This window comes from Camarhynchus parvulus, chromosome 5 (assembly GCF_901933205.1).
Source record: "Camarhynchus parvulus chromosome 5, STF_HiC, whole genome shotgun sequence".
In the NCBI taxonomy this organism is placed as follows: Eukaryota; Metazoa; Chordata; class Aves; order Passeriformes; family Thraupidae; genus Camarhynchus; species Camarhynchus parvulus.
Window position 1 is genome coordinate 22,479,387 of NC_044575.1, and position 15,739 is coordinate 22,495,125.

The 15,739-nt window shown below is 40.8% G+C and overlaps 1 protein-coding gene across 13 annotated transcripts in view; it reads left to right on the forward strand.

The window, feature by feature from the left end:
* Positions 1-15,739, forward strand: part of CELF1 (CUGBP Elav-like family member 1) — a 63,114-nt gene that overhangs the window by 10,600 nt on the left and 36,775 nt on the right. For 6 of the 13 annotated variants that reach the window (XM_030950594.1, XM_030950595.1, XM_030950598.1 and 3 more), the window contains exon 2: positions 5,947-6,003. In XM_030950594.1, coding sequence (XP_030806454.1) covers positions 5,947-6,003 — 57 coding nt within the window. Of the gene's footprint in view, positions 1-1,040; positions 1,126-5,946; positions 6,004-15,739 lie in introns of all 13 variants that reach the window. The other 7 variants (XM_030950602.1, XM_030950601.1, XM_030950604.1 and 4 more) reach the window with 4 other exon arrangements.

The following is a 15,739-nucleotide window of genomic DNA, read 5'->3' on the forward strand; positions in this document are numbered from 1 at the left end:
GTAAAGAACATCTGAAAATACATGAATAAGACTTCAAGCAAGGACTGAACCTCTAGCTCTTGGCAAAGTACATTGACGCTCTTGATTCTTCTCCACCCATCCAACTAAAATCTAAGATCAAGTTATGGATCCAGCCTTTGTACAGCAGGGAGAGTTTCTGAGGCCTTGGGAAGAGAGAGGAGCAAACGGAGTTTGGTGTGCTGATGCAAGAGTCAGTGAGCATCAACGACTGGAGATGAGCAGTATGGAGAGGGTGTGTCAGGGTCACAAATGGACCAGGAGTGTAGTTTGTGGAGTAAAAAGCTGCTGATACCAGCAGGAAAGGCATTCTACTAGTTGTATTCACATGTTTGTAACGAGGAATGAAAACTTCTTCAGACAGAGGAAAGTCCATGTGAGGTGTGGCATTACATTTATGATTGGTAGACACACAAAAATGGTGCTTCATGGCATGTGTTCATGTATTCATGTGTTTTCAGCAGATTGTAAATGAATGCACTTTTTTTAAATAAGTTTTTCTGTATTATTTACAGTTGTATGTTTCAGATACTATATAAAGATATTGAAGAGAGGAGTAAATGTTGCAAAAAAGAAATCAAAGTATATACAAATGATGTTACAAATGAGAAACCTTCAGAGATCTGGACTAGAAGCTTAGTAAGAACTGCTTTGCAGTGAAATGGTTACATTTTATTAAATTTGTGTTTTAGAGCAAAAGTGGAACATTCCTAAGTTGATGCTCCCACAGCAATGCCAGCATTTGCCTCTGATGGAGAAAAAGAAATAGTATGAAATATTTTTTAAAGCTTCAGCTCTATACACCCAATATTAAATCTCTTCAAGTGTTAACAAAAATTATTTGCTGTTAAAAGTGATTTGAATCAGTATTCATTGCTTATAATAGAGCAGTAACTCCCAATTCATTGCAGATGTAAATGAGTGTAGTTTGTATTCATTTACTTCTGCAAAGGATTTACCGTGTGCCTGTTACAAAATAAAGATAAAAATAATTGAGCATATTTTTACTCTTTGGTTTGCAGGCGTGGCAATGGCAGATTCTGCACGGTAGAGTTCATGGCAAGTATTTGTCTAATATAAGCCAAGCAAGACACATACAAGCCTCAGGTAAATCAGTCTTTCTTAGTTGTGCTTCTTTGAAATAAAATATAAATGTTTATTCTTCAACATTTTTCAAATACAGAATTTCAGACCTACTCAGAATTTTGTACACAGTTCAATTCTGATCTTTCAAAATTGAGACACCTCAAAATTATTTTCTCCTAAAGCTAGCAGTAGATGCTGGAAACAGCCATGTACGCTGCATCCTCCTTTGACGTTTTAGTTGTGGTAGTACAGAATAGTGATTGCATTTGGGGATCTTTGTGGGAGACCTGTAATACATCTTTATTCTCTGTTTGCTTTTGAATCTATTCTCTTTTGTACAATCAGAAAAAAAGATGTGTTAGTATCTTGAATTTTTAACACAGAGCTATGCTAGCTGTGTTTGTGTAAACATTGCACAGGAGTGGTTTCCCCATTGAGATTTTTTTATCTTGCCTTTAAAGGTAGGTAAGTTGAAAGTGTTAGTGTTTGAATCTTGTGGCTGTGATGGATGAGGTTGTTAAAGTTCAGCTAAAGTTCAGTTACTTCTAGGAGTAGGCTTAGTAGTTTAGCTGAAAATATTGTTTGTGTTCACTAAAACTCAATCTTATACCCAAAAGAAGGCCAGACTCTGCAGTATGTGTTAGGTCTTCCTGTGGCATGTAGAGTCTCCATAAAACAAAACATGAATGCGTGCATTCTGACTTTCATTCAAATAGTAAATGAAATGTTGCTTTAGTTTGTACCTTCTTTACTTGCAACTCCTGGTATATTTTGAGAGTCCCTTAATACCATAATCTGGAGAGAGAGAGCAAATTAGTCTTTTGTTGGTGAGATTTTTTGGATATTATTAACAGACAGATGTTTTTTGGATTTTTTTTTGTGAAGTTATTTATGAGGTTTTTAGCTGAGATGCAACTGTAACAATGTGATGATACCCCTGATTCTGATTAAATACATTCTGTCACTAGTTTTCAAAATTCCTTTTCACAAAAAAATAAGATTAGTATTTCTTTGTACATATTTGTCCATATTGTACAAATGGACCAAATAGTTGCCATTCAGGCACATAGTTAATAATACAAGTTTTGTCTTCTAAGCCCCAGTCCCATGTTTTCAGCAGTAAATCGTGGGATAGCTTTGTATTGTTAAAGAGTGTCTTTGACGCTTTCATTGTGGATTTTAAGACTTAATGATCAATCTTGGAGGTGTTTGGGCTGTAAATGCTGACTACACATGGAACAGACTTTGCAAATATGATCAACATCCCAAATCTTAAGTATCTTATGATGTCCTGGTTAGAGTAACTTGAGGCATAGCATTTTAAATGTTTTCCTGTCTTTTCGTCTTTATCTGCAGTGGTCCCAAAATGTGCATCTCTTCTATTCTTCATTCTCTTCTTCATGTTACATCTGAAGTTGAAAAAACTTACATTCTTATAGTAGAACATACTGTCATGAGTAATTCAACTTGCTAACTGTATAGTTAGTCTGCCACTCTCTATACCCTTTAGTGTTTGTGCTGGCAGTGCTGAGAAAAACAGTGTTTGACAGCTCTGTCTGCCAAAATAAATTGAGCAATCACAGTGACTGAGCTGTGGCCTCACATTGAACAAGTAGCTTCTGGTGCTGAGAGGTTTGGGTGGTGTAAAGATTGCAGTAGAAGGGCACTTCTCAGATTAAAAAGTTCCTTCTCTGGTAGGGTTTTTATAGGGTAGGAGTTTCCCCTTGCTGTCTCTGTTGTGTGTTGCCTCATTACTTAGGGTTGCTACGAAGTGACATTTTTGTGGGTTGTGGCCTGGGCTGTGCGGTGATTGAAACTCCCTCTGGTTTCTGTAGGACTCTCGGTTCATAATCTATGTAGTGCACTTGCTCTGTTGCTCTTTGATGCATCCTTATCTCCCTCCTGTACTTCTTCCAAAGAAATAGTTCTTTCTGTATTTTCAAATTTTCATTATTGGTCACATGGATTCCTAAAAGTATGTAAATCTGCAGTGAGTCCAGACTGAGCCCTGATTTATGTGAGAGTCTGTTGACGCCAGGATCTATCTGAGGCTGACCTATATGGTCTGTTTGATCTGTTGGCCTCTTTAATTGCCAGTGGTAACCTTGACAATCCCATAAACATTAGTTCCTGGAAAGCATAATGAGAGAACTAACTGGTCTAGAGAAAGTGCTGACTATGACAGTAATTTCATTGATCACAATCCATTAAATGATCTGGTATTCTCTTAGATGGTCCTGGGTGCTGGTGAGACAGAAGTTCTACCACTTAGTAGAAAAGCAGTATTACTGGATTTATTGGGCTCATATCCATTGTCTAGTACTTAGTCGATAGAGCTGCTTGTTTTCATTACCGGCTGCAGTTCTATTTATATTATATTGCATATCAAAAGTTGCAACTGTTCATCAACAAGAGTATATTTTGTCACCTTCAGATTTGGCAGGGCCATTAAATTTAAGCGTTAAACCTTTGTTTTTCTACATGGAATACTCAGGTAGTTCCTCCCAGCTTTGTGCAGTAGTTGAAATTGACAGCTGTACTCAGCTGCAGCACCTTAGTCAGGGGACAACTTCAGGAAAATTTTTATAAAAGCTGTGGTGAGACATCTGAATTTACCCCATTAATTGTTTTGCTGACAGCACTAAGCACACTCATGCAGCTATGAAAACACTTGGCTATCAACATCAAATGGTGGCTGGGGAGAACCTAATTTGCACAAGAGCGTACTGCCCCATCAGTAGATTACAGAAGTGACCGTGCTGCGCACATGGCTAGCAGCACCCAGCTCTATGTGTGTATATACCTTAGTCTGAGGGATCCAAGACCCAGCTGTTCCTGAGAACAAACACAGTTGTCAGATTCTTTGGCCTTTCGGCCACGTTTGTCTGATGTATAAACTTGGGTAAATTATTCAGTGTATTTATGTTCTGCTTGCAATTAAATAAACCATACTAAAACAATTTGTGATTTACTAGAACTCTCCCAGGCTTTCTACAGGTGGTTACAGATTTGCTGCTTGGTTTTTGAAGTTTTTATTGTGTTGGATTTTGCCTTTGATTCAGTGAAGTGTATTTTTTCCCAAAGGTGTCCAAGAGTTATGGGTTCCTCTGGGTATGTTAGCTGCACTTTTGGTTTCTTTGAAGTTTTTAAATTAATTCACTAGAGTGTTGCAGTTACATGTGCAAAGTGAAGGTTTTCTTTTTAGCATCAAAAAGTTGTTTATATAGATATCCTTAAGCATTCACAAGATCAAGTAACTGTATATTTCAGTTTATCTGAAAGATGATTATCTAAGGAATATAACTTAGCATATAAGCAAAAAAATTATGGTACGTGTTGTTTTGAAGACATTAGAAGTTAGGCATGAAGAAGGTCTGTTAGCAGGAATCTAAAACCCCTTTTTTGGCCATAAACAGATATTTTGTAATTAAACTTCAGAAAAGCAGAGGAATCTGGCTCTGGTGGAAGAACTGTCTTAAGGTAACATTTACCTCAATCACGAATTGGAGCTTCATTATCCAGAACGTTGTTGTGAAAAGAATAAAAATAAATATGCGAAGTGTTCTCTGAACAATAGTCAGTTTTGAGTAATATTTTAGGAAAGAAAAATTCATAATTTTGAAAATACATATTTCAGATAACTGCATTATGTTTGTCAGGATTCATAGTTTGGGTTTTGTTTTCAACAAATATTATAAGGAAATTAATTTTGGTCTTGGTTGTTTAGGATTCTTTATTCCTTTAGATGCTTTAGTACTTTATTAAATAAATTGAACAAATAGGAAGGATTTAGAAGAATTGAAATTTCTCAAGAGATCTCCCTTTGAAAAAGAGGGCATGAGTACATGTGACAAATAACCAAGTACATTACATGGCAAGTTAGAGGAGGATGTGGCTCACTTAATCTCGCTTACTAAAAAAAATGTAGATCAAATGTTAAGTAGGGGCCTGCAAAGCAGTCGAAATGTGGGAGCTCAGATAGCCTCGTATAATTCTGCTTGCTGGTGGATGCAGTTTTTAGTTTGGTAAGTATAGATAAGTAAATAGATTTGGATTTTCTGTAAAATACTGCTAGACTGACATGAGTGTAGTTCTGCAAAATAACCCAGGAGGAGGCAGAGAAGAAATTATTTGAGGGGGGAAAAGAAGTCAAGAAACTTCACAAATGAAGAATCCCAAGTTTGTTTTTAAATACAGACCAGCTTGTGTTGAGCATCTGTTACTGAGTTTGCAAAAAGAGAACTTTGAATCATGAAGTAGCATCCCCTAGATATGAGGTGCTAGTACAGAAAATCTGTATGGTTCCTGGCTGATGATTTGCTTAAGATGTAGAAATAACATTTTTTCCTTGTCTTGTTCAATTCTGTGTTCCCTAATTCAGCACTTTTTGAGACATTTCCATTTATGCAGTCATACATTAGAGTTCCCCTCTGCAGGTTCATGGTCATCTGTTAGTGCTGCAGCTGTCAAAATAACGTCATGTAGGAGTTTAGGATTGTGACTGCTGCTGTTGGTAGCTGCTACTGTTGTGACAGCAAAAAGGCCAGAGAGGTGGCATAAGTCCACTGAACTTTGCTAGTAAGCTCTAAACCTTCTGTTTTCAGCCAGGTTGTGTTTGCAGTCCGTTTTTGTGCACCCTTTCATTTACCCTGTATATTTGAAATATGCAGCTTCAGTTTTGATGCTGTTGAGGGTTGTTATCCCCTCATGATGACTTCTGTTATTAGAAATATGCTTACTTTCCCAGTCCTCAGCGCTTTACCGGGTAGAGTTCACATAATACTTGTTATTATCTGATGTTAACTCTGGAGTCCTCAATGTGTGTTTTTCCTTGTCTTTTAGAGTGAAGACTGGAACAGCTGGACGGAGGTGTGTAGCTGCAGGTATGAGCCAGCTAAAGTATGTATCCCTCAGTTGCATAGTAGAGCTTCCTTATAAAGGTTTAGAGAGGTGTTTTTACATTCAGTGATGAATGCAGTCATTTTCCACTGCAGTGAGCAGTGCTCCCTGAACCTTAAACTCTGCAGTTTCCTGCCTTTATACTGCCAAAGGGGGTTGGGAGTGTTAACAGTTCAGGGCTGTGAATACTGAGTCAATAGACATCTTTAACTCCATCTGTAATTTAATAGTTTTAGAAACATAACTGCAAAGTAGAAATGCATGTCTTCATAGTAATTTCTTGACCAGAACAAATCTGCAGTATTCTGTAGTACATGAAACCCTAAAGGTGAGTATTAGTGTAACAACTTCTGGACTGAGACAAATTTGATTATGTGCAGTAGAACGGGAACATAGCCTAGTATGAAAATGCATGGAGTCAAATGTGAGGATCTTTTGGTGCAATTTTCTTCGTGCTAGAAGTCCAGTAAGGGTGTAGTTTCATGTGACAGCTGAGACAATTGCCCCTTCTCAGTTTCCAGCTGAGAGTATAGTGCTATGTCCTTTGGTTATGTTTGGTTCTCATGGTAGCTTGCATTATAGACAGAGTCAGCTTGACAACCCAGTAAAAAACTCTTCTGTGATCTAGTTGTTTCTCTGGTTTAGGAAGTTGGAATGATTTACTGTGTGGTCAGAGAAGTACAGAAGAACGTATCAGACTGTTTGTACTGTGCACCTCAAGAGTTTCAGTTCACTTCTGAGACAATTGACCTGTAACTGCTGTGTTAAGTAACTCTATCAGTGTCACCACAACTGAAATTTGGTGATGTTTCTTCCCATGAATTACCTCTGCTATGGCAGAAATATTTAAGGTGTGTTTTGGTCTGTAGACAACCAGGGAGAATTGAGTTTTTATATTGTCTTGAGGAAAGAGTTGTTTTCTGCTATGGACAGACATTTGCTGCAGTTTTCATAAAAACATTGGGAAGGATTTGGTTATGTCTATATCAGAAAGAAAAACAAATTTGTCTTTAAAGTGCAGGATATCCTGCCTCTCCATATGTTACTCATCAGGGTAGAAGGATCTAAAGTTGGTTTAAGAAATCCAGGATCACCTTCATTTTCAAGTGATTTTTTTAGAGAATTGGTGACTGACCTCTGTGTTTGGAAGTGCCAGTTTGAGGACATTTGTCTCCAGGCATTGTGTGGGTTGCAAAGCACTCAACTTCTTTTCTAATGACTGGTGCTCTGCATTTTGTGCTTCCTGCTCCTTTGCTGTCCATTAGGGCCATACAGAAGACTGGAAAGAGAGAATACTGATCATTATGTTTGTGTCTTTTTTGTGAAGAATTTGCATCTTTTGAGACAGGCTAAACTGATTTGGCCTAGTTTTTCAAACTCATGGGATTCTCCACCCAGGTCCAGAATCAATATATTTGGATTACTTAAATAACAAAACAATCAGATATTTAAATAGCAAGATAATCACCAAGTTTCTGGTTGATGAAAATAAGTCGCTTTGATTTCGTGCAAGATCCGTGGTTTCTCATCTTAAGAGCAAAGTTGAATTCATCTGCCTAAGTGTGAATAAGAAAGGTGACCAAATGGAAGAGGATGGAGTCTTTTCTTGAACATCTAATAATAGCATATAAAATTGTTTGTATATGCTCCAGTATGAAATGTCTCATCATGATTAACACTACAGAGATATAAATCAATATACAGAGATGTACATCAGAATAAAACTGATGGCATTCTGCTTCTGGTCTGGTACAGAGAATAAAAATAAGAGGGACTCAGCTTTGCTTTAAGATAAGGAGTCAATCCTACCTCTGTATTGACTCTTGTCATACACACATTTACCATGCTGAAACCATGTCTGTGTTCAAATAAAATTTCTGCATATGAGATATGAGCCCCTTCCAAAATGGAAATCTTTGGCATGGAGATAAAAATCACAGAATCACAGAATTTCTAGGTTGGAAGAGACCTTTAAGATCCTCGACTCCAACCCATCTTCTAACACCTCAACTAGATCATGGCACCAAGCGCCAGATCCAGTCTTTTTTTAAACACATGGAGGGATGGTGACTCCACCACCTCCCTGGGAAGATGATTCCAGTATTTGACCACTCTTTCTGTGAAAAACTTCCTCCTTAATTCTAGCCTGTATCTCCCTTGGCGCAGTTTGAGACTGTGTCCTCTTGTTCTGTCTGTTGTTGCCCGGAGAAAGAGACCGATGCCCAGCTCACCACAGCCACCCTTCAGGAAGTTGAAGAGTGATAAGGTCACCTCTGAGTCTCCTTTTCTCCAGGCTGAACAGCCCCAGCTCCCTCAGTCGCTCTTCATATGGCTTGTGTTCCAAGCCCCTCACCAGCCTCGTTGCTCTTCTTTGGACACGCTCAAGCATCTCAACGTCCTTCCTAAACTGAGGGGCCCAGAATTGGACGCAATATTTAAGGTGTGGCCTCACCAGCGCCGAGTACAGGGGAAGAATGACCTCCCTGCTCCTGCTGGCCACACCATTCCTGATACTGGCCAGGATGCCATTGGCCTTCTTGGCCACCTGGGCACACTGCTGGCTCATGTTCAGCCGACTGTCAACCAGCACCCCCAGGTCCCTTTCCACCTGAGCACTGTCCAGCCACACTGTCCCCAGCCTATAACACTGCAGGGGGTTATTGTGGCCAAAGTGCAGGACTTGGCACTTGGACTTATTGGACTTCATCCCCTTGGTTTCTGCCCATCCATCCAACCGTTCCAAATCCCTCTGCAAAGCCCTCTGTCTCCCTAATAGATCAACACACGCTCCCAGCTTAGTGTCATCTGCAAATTTGCTAATGAAAGACTCTAAACCCTCATCCATGTGATCAATAAAAATATTAAACAGAATTGGTCCCAGTACAGAACCCTGAGGGACACCACTGGTGACTGGCCGCCAGCTGGATGCAGCACCATTCACCACCACTCTCTGGGCCCGGCCATGCAGCCAGTTCCTAACCAAGCAAAGAGTGCTCCTGTCCAAGCCATGGGTTGCCAGCTTGTCTAGGAGTATGCTGTGGGAGACAGTGTCAAAGGCCTTGCTGAAATCCAAATAACATCTACAGCCTTTCCTGCATCCACTAAGCAGGTTACCTGGTCATAAAAGGTGACCAGGTTAAACATGACCTACCCCTCCTAAGCCCATGCTGGCTGGGTCTGATACCCTGGCCATCCTGTAAATTCTTTGTGATGGCACTAAATATAAACTGTTCCATTATTTTGCCAGGTACTGAGGTCAGGCTGACTGGTCTATAATTACCAGGATCTTCCTTTGCACCCTTTTTGTGAATGGGTATCACATTGGCCAGCTTCCAGTCATCCGGAACCTCACCAGTGAACCAGGACTGTTGGTAGATGATGGAGAGTGGCTTTGCAAGCTCATTTGCCAGCTCTCTCATTACCCTGGGGTGGATCTCGTCTGGTCCCATAGATTTATGAACATCCAAGCATTTCAGTAGTTCTTTGACTGCCTCCTCTTGGATAATGGGGGACCATTCTGCTCCCTGACACCATCTACCAGCCCAGGTGGGCAGGTGTCTTGAGGGCACATCATCTTCCCACTAAAAACTGAGGCAAAGTAGGCATTAAGCACTTCTGCCTTCTCCTTGTCTCCAGATACTAAGTTCCCTCCCTTGTCCAATAAAGAACAAAGGCTGGTCTTACCCTTCCTTCTAGCATTAATGTATTTGTAAAAATATTTTTTATTATCCTTTACAGAAGTCGCCATTCTAAATTCAAACTGAGCTTTGGCCTCCCTAATTTTTTTTCTGCATACTCTAGCAGCCTTCTTGAATACTTCCTTAGAGACCCGACCCTCCTTCCAATGCTGATACATCCTCTTTTTATTCCTAAGTTCCTCCAAAACCTCCTTGCCCAGCCAGGCTGGACGTTTACCCCGTTGACTGATCTTTCGGCACACAGAGACAGTCTGTTCCTGTGCCCTCAAGATCTCTGTTTTCAGGCATGCCCAGCTTTCCTGAACTCCTTTGTTTTTAAGGGCTGCTTCCCAAGGGACCCTCTGAATAAGTCTCCTAAACAGGCCAAAGTCTGCCCTCCGGAAGTCTAATGCAAGAGTCTTACTGGTGCTCCTCCTGACTTCACCAAATATTGAGAACTCTGTTATTTCATGATCACTCTGCTCCAAGCGACCTCCAGCCACCACATCTCCCACCAGCCCATCTCTATTTGCAAACAGCAGATCTAACATAGTCCCTCCCCTGGTGGGTTCACCCACCAGCTATGACAAAAAGTTGTCCTCCATACATTCTAAGAATTTCCTGGAGTGCCTCTTTTCTGCTGTATTAAGTTCCCAGCAGATGTCTGGTAGGTTGAAGTCATCCACAAGAACAAGGGCTGATGATCTTGAAACATTATCTAGCTGCTTATAGAATAAGTCATCTACCTCTTCTTCCTGGTTGGGTGGACGATAACAGACTCCCAGTAGGGTGTCAGCCTTGTTGGCCTTCCCCTTAATTCTTACCCATAGACATTCAACTCCATCTTCCTTAGTTTCAATTTCTACAGCATTGAAAGTCTGCTTAATATAAAGGGCCACCCCTCCACCTCTTCTTCCTTTTCTGTCTCTTCTGAAGAGCTTGTATCCATCCAGTGCAGTACTCCAGTTATGTGAGTCATCCCACCATGTTTCCGTGATGGCAGCTACATCATAGCTCTGCAGTTGCACCATGGCCTCCAGCTCTTCTTGTTTGTTGCCCAAGCTGCGTGCATTGGTATACATGCATCTCAGCTGGGCTACTGACTTCACCCCTAACTTAGCCTTGCAACCCTTGGGTCTGCTTACAGATAGCTCAGCTGCTTCCCCTTCCCCCTTCAAACCTAGTTTAAAGCCCTCTCAATGAGGTCTGCCAGTTCATGAGCTGAAAACCTTTTGCCCTTAACTGAGAGATGTACCCCATCTGGTTCCAGCAGAGCAGATGCTGTAAAAGTTTCCCCATGATCAAAGAATCCAAAATTATGCCGATGACACCAACCCTTAAGCCACTTGTTGATGATGAGGATTCTCCTGTTTCTTTCCTCATTTTCCTCCACCACCAAAGGGACTGAGCAGAACACTACCTGAGCTCCTGCCCTATCAACTACCTGACCCAGTACCCTGAAGTCCTTTCTAATTGCCTTGACACTCCTCTTTTCGATCTTACCACTGCCAGCCTGGAGTATCAGCAGTGGGTAATAATCAGAGGGCTGAATCAGCCCAGGGAGTCTCTCAGTGATATTTTGTACCTGGGCCCAAGGGAGGCAACAGACCTCCCTGTGGGATGGGTCTGGTTCACATATGGGGCCCTCAGTTCCCTTCAGAAAGGAATCATCTACAACAATTACCCTTCTTTTCTTCTTGATGTTAGAGGTAGTGATCCGTCTTACAGATGAATCATAATTGGGGGGTTCACTGGGCAGACAATTTTCTCCTATACCATCTAGTTGGGTCTCTAGATCCGGGACCTCATACCTATTCTGAAGTGGTACCTGGCTGGACGATGGGGATGGGGAGGAGTTTTGTTATTACTTCCCTGAATGGGGACCCATTTTCACTCCTCTTCATCTCTCAGGTGCCCTTCTATTGCCTGAGATGGGCATTAAAAGACTGTAGATTGTGATCTTAAGAGTCTTCTCTAACCTTAAGGATTCCATGACTAGAGTCTAGACAGAGACTAGACTCTTGACATGATGCTATGATAGAGTTCAGCCATTAACCTAACACTGCTAAGCCTGTCACTAGACCTATCCCTGAGCACCACATCTACACATTTTTCAAGTACCTCCAGGGATGGAGATTGTAACACTTCTCTGGGCAGCCTGTTCCAATACTTGACAACCCTTTCAGTGAAGAAATTCTTCCTAATATCCAATCTAAACTTCTGGTGTAACTTGAGGCTTTTTTGTCTGGTTTTGTTACTTGGGAGAAAAGACTGACCCCCCCACCTCAGTACAATGTCCTTTTAGGTAATTTTAAAGAGAAGTCTCCCTTCATCCTCCTCTTCTCCAGGCTGAGCAACCCCAGCTCATTTAAGTTCCCCCTGTAAGACTTGTGCTCCGGACCCTTCACCAGCTCCCTTGCCCTTCTCTGGATGTGCTCCAGCCTCACAGTGTCCTTGTAGTGAGAGGCCTAAAACTGGGCACAGCTCTTGAGGTGCCAAGTACAGGGAGACAATCACTGCCCTGGTCCTGCTGGCCACACTGTTGCTGATCCAGGCCAGGATGCCATTGGCCTTTTTGGCCACCTGGGCACTGCTGGCTCATGTTCAGCTGCTGTCAGCCAGCCTTCCTAGGCCCACTCTGCTGGGCACCCTTCCAACCCTGCTTCCCCCAGACTGTAGCACTGCATGGGGTTGTTGTGACCCAAGGGCAGGACCTGACACTGGGCCTTGTTGAGCTGCACACAGTTGGCCTCAGTCTGTGGATCCAGCCTACCCTGATCTCTCTGCAGAGCTTTCCTCTCCTCCAGTGATCAACACTCCCGCACAGCTTGGTGTTGCCTGCACACTTGCTGAGGATGCACTTGATCCCTTCACTCACATCATTGGTAAAGAGATTAAACAGGACTGGCCCCAATGCTGAGCCCTGGGGATCACCACTGGGTGACCAACCATCAGCCGGATGTAACTGCAATCACCACCACTCTCTGGGCCCAGCACTCCAGCCAGCTTTTACCCAGAAAGAGTACACCCATCCATATCATGGAAAGTCACCCTGTCCAGGAGGATGCTGTGGGAAACAGAGTCAAAGGCTTTACTGAAGTTCAGGTAGACAACATCACAAGCCTTTCCCTCATCCACTCAGCAGCTCACCTTGACATAGGAGATCAGGTTGGTCAAGCAGGACCTGCCTTTCAGAAACCCCTGCTGGCTGGGCCTGATCCCCTGCTTGTTCTGTGCACGTTGTGTAATGGGACTCAGGATGATCAGCTCCATGACCTTCCCCATCCCAGAGGTCAGGATCACAGGCCTGTGGTTCCCCAGATCCTCCTTTCAACTCTTCATGTAAATGGAGTGTAACATTTGCTAACTTCCAGTCAACTGGACCCTCCCAGTCAACTGAGAGCCCCTGTCTAGGCTACATTTCAACTTTCTTTGGGTAACATGCAACAAAAAGCTTTCCTTTGGATAAAATTAAATAGAGAGAGATACTACTACAAAAATGCTACTATTTTTGTAGTGAAATATTAACTGATTCTTGTTTGTATCTGGTACTATTCATAAAAACAATTTTATATTAAAGGACTCCTCAAAATGGCTTGTCCAACTGTTCTGGGGACCGCAAAGGACACTGAAACTTGAGACTTGTTGCTTTTAGTCCAAAAGGTCTCTTGAAACTCAGAAGAAGAAAAAAAGACTATCAGAAAAAATTCTAAATGTGTCTAAGTGCTATTCTAAAACATTTCAGTAAGGAGAATAATAATTTGTAGTTTGTTCCTTTGAGTTAAGATAACATATTACATTTCTTAAGTAAAAATAAAGTGACTCTGGCCAGTTCTTACTTTAAGGTTTTAGTTTACATGTGCACAAAATGTGTTGCTTGCCATAAACTTAAAAGTGTTTTTTGATTCAGAGGTTCTCCTCCTGCAGGTTAATATAAATAATACAAAAATATAACAATCTTTGTACATGGTATTGTCTTGGAATTGTACGGCTGGTTCTGTCGTTCCCCCTGGGTCCAATATGCAACCACACAGCCTTCTGTGTGTAAATGTAGTTGTCTTGCCTGCTGTAATGCTTTATGGCATGTTTGGCTTGAGGACAAGCAGACTGTTGAGAGCTTTCCAAGAATGACTGGATTGCCAGGTCCTTACTAGGGGAATAACTTCTGGCTCTGTTTCAGTATCAGAAGACTGTCCTAAAATGTGTAGATTTAAGAGTCCTTAAAAATCTGGTGAATACTGTAAAGATTGCAAAATGGTTTTTTCAGTGTATCTTTTTGACTATGTACAGAGCTTCAGATTCATGTCATACAGGAGAGGACAGGAAAATGCAGGAGTATCTGAAACCAGATTTGTAGGTACTGTGTTTTTCTTGACAAGGTAAAAAAAGTTGAAACAAAGTTTTCTGTTCCATAGAATTGCTTGCAGGATTGTTTCTTGCACAAAAACATGGCCAGGAGTTTACCTTCGGCTATATCCATCTTAAAAAGAAAAAAAAACAAAACCAAACCAAACTCAGAGGCAACATTTAGGAGAGAGAAAGAGGGCAAAGACACTCTTAAGTGAAATCTGTACCTTGCCTTCAGCACAAGATTGCTTCCAAGCGTCATATTTTTATTCTCTTGCAGTAAAGATTTGAGCATTGAAGTGCAAGTGTGGTATGCCCTCTGTATTTCTGTGTCTCAGGGTCTGAATTCAGTCAATAAACAAAAACAAAGGGTGCAAGGGGAAAACTCGAACCTTGCTGCTGCCTAAAATGTTTCATCCTGTCCCCTGTCCTTCCACAGGGTAGAAATGTGTGTCCTCTCCTCTTATACTCATTTCCTGCTTTGTCTCCTGTGTCCTACAGCTGCCTTAATTTCCTTTTACTATTGTTGTGACCAAGCCACTTTTCCTACTTTCTCAAGAAGTTTTTTCTGTCTGCAGTGCCAGAGTGTCTACAGGTCTTTCCGATCTCTCTTAGGTATTTAAGGTTTCCATAGTTTTTTTCTCTTGCAAAGTGTAAGAATTTTTATGTTCTAGCAATGTGATTAGAAAAATTCAAAATGCTTCTCAAAATCAAACTACTGGAATGTTTGGGTGTGTTAAAAAAATACAAATTTAAAGTGATATTTTCTTTACATACCTTACTGTAGGGCTTAAGCAGTACCTGAAATAGACATTTCACATATATTTATTTAAAAAAACCAACAAAACAAACCAGAATCTAGAGGTAAGGATAAAGATCTTTAATTTTTTAAATTATTTCTGTTATTCTTATCTTTAGTACACTAGAACTAGTATACCAGAATGAGGGGAAGAAAGCTGTACATGTCTGCTTTAAAAGCAATCGCCCTGGGATACATCAATGCTTTTTCCTAATATCAATTATTAATTGTAAAATGTCTTGCAAAGAGGGTTAAGCATGTGATGTTTACTCCTTGTCTGTGATTTGACAAAATTAATTTTTCTAGGGAACCTGCATTAAGGCTTGTTGTTATCTCTTCTACAGGTACTGGTGCTTTAAGGGGTTGTCCTGCATTAATTGCTTCAAATTTATTATTTGGTCTTCTAGCAGTTTGTTTGCTTATATGCTTTGTGTCTGGTACCTTTAATGCAGTGTCTTCTCAGCCAGACTTTTGTTGTCTTCTTTGCATCACAGTAAGTTTTCCTGTGTCCTGTGACTTAGTTTTAAATTCAAAACTACACGTTGCATTCACAACTCTCTCTGCGTTCCGGTAGTCAGAAAAAGACACAGAAATCTGCAAAATAAACAAAATGTATCAGGGAAAGACAGAAATGTAACATAAATTTCAGATCATTGTTCTGAAGGTAACAATTGAGAACTTTAATTACAAAACTTAAGCTAGCAAAAGAAAATATATTACAATATAAGGTAAAGAAAACAATCCAGGTACCTCTTCTTGTATTTCTATGAAGATGAATGTTAGTATGTAATATATCATTGGGGAACGGGTGTATGGAGATAATTAAATGCCAAAGAGAATATGAAGTTTCTAGGAAACTGTCTTAATTTAAAGATTTTACTTACATGTGGGTATATTTTTTCCTTATTTCACT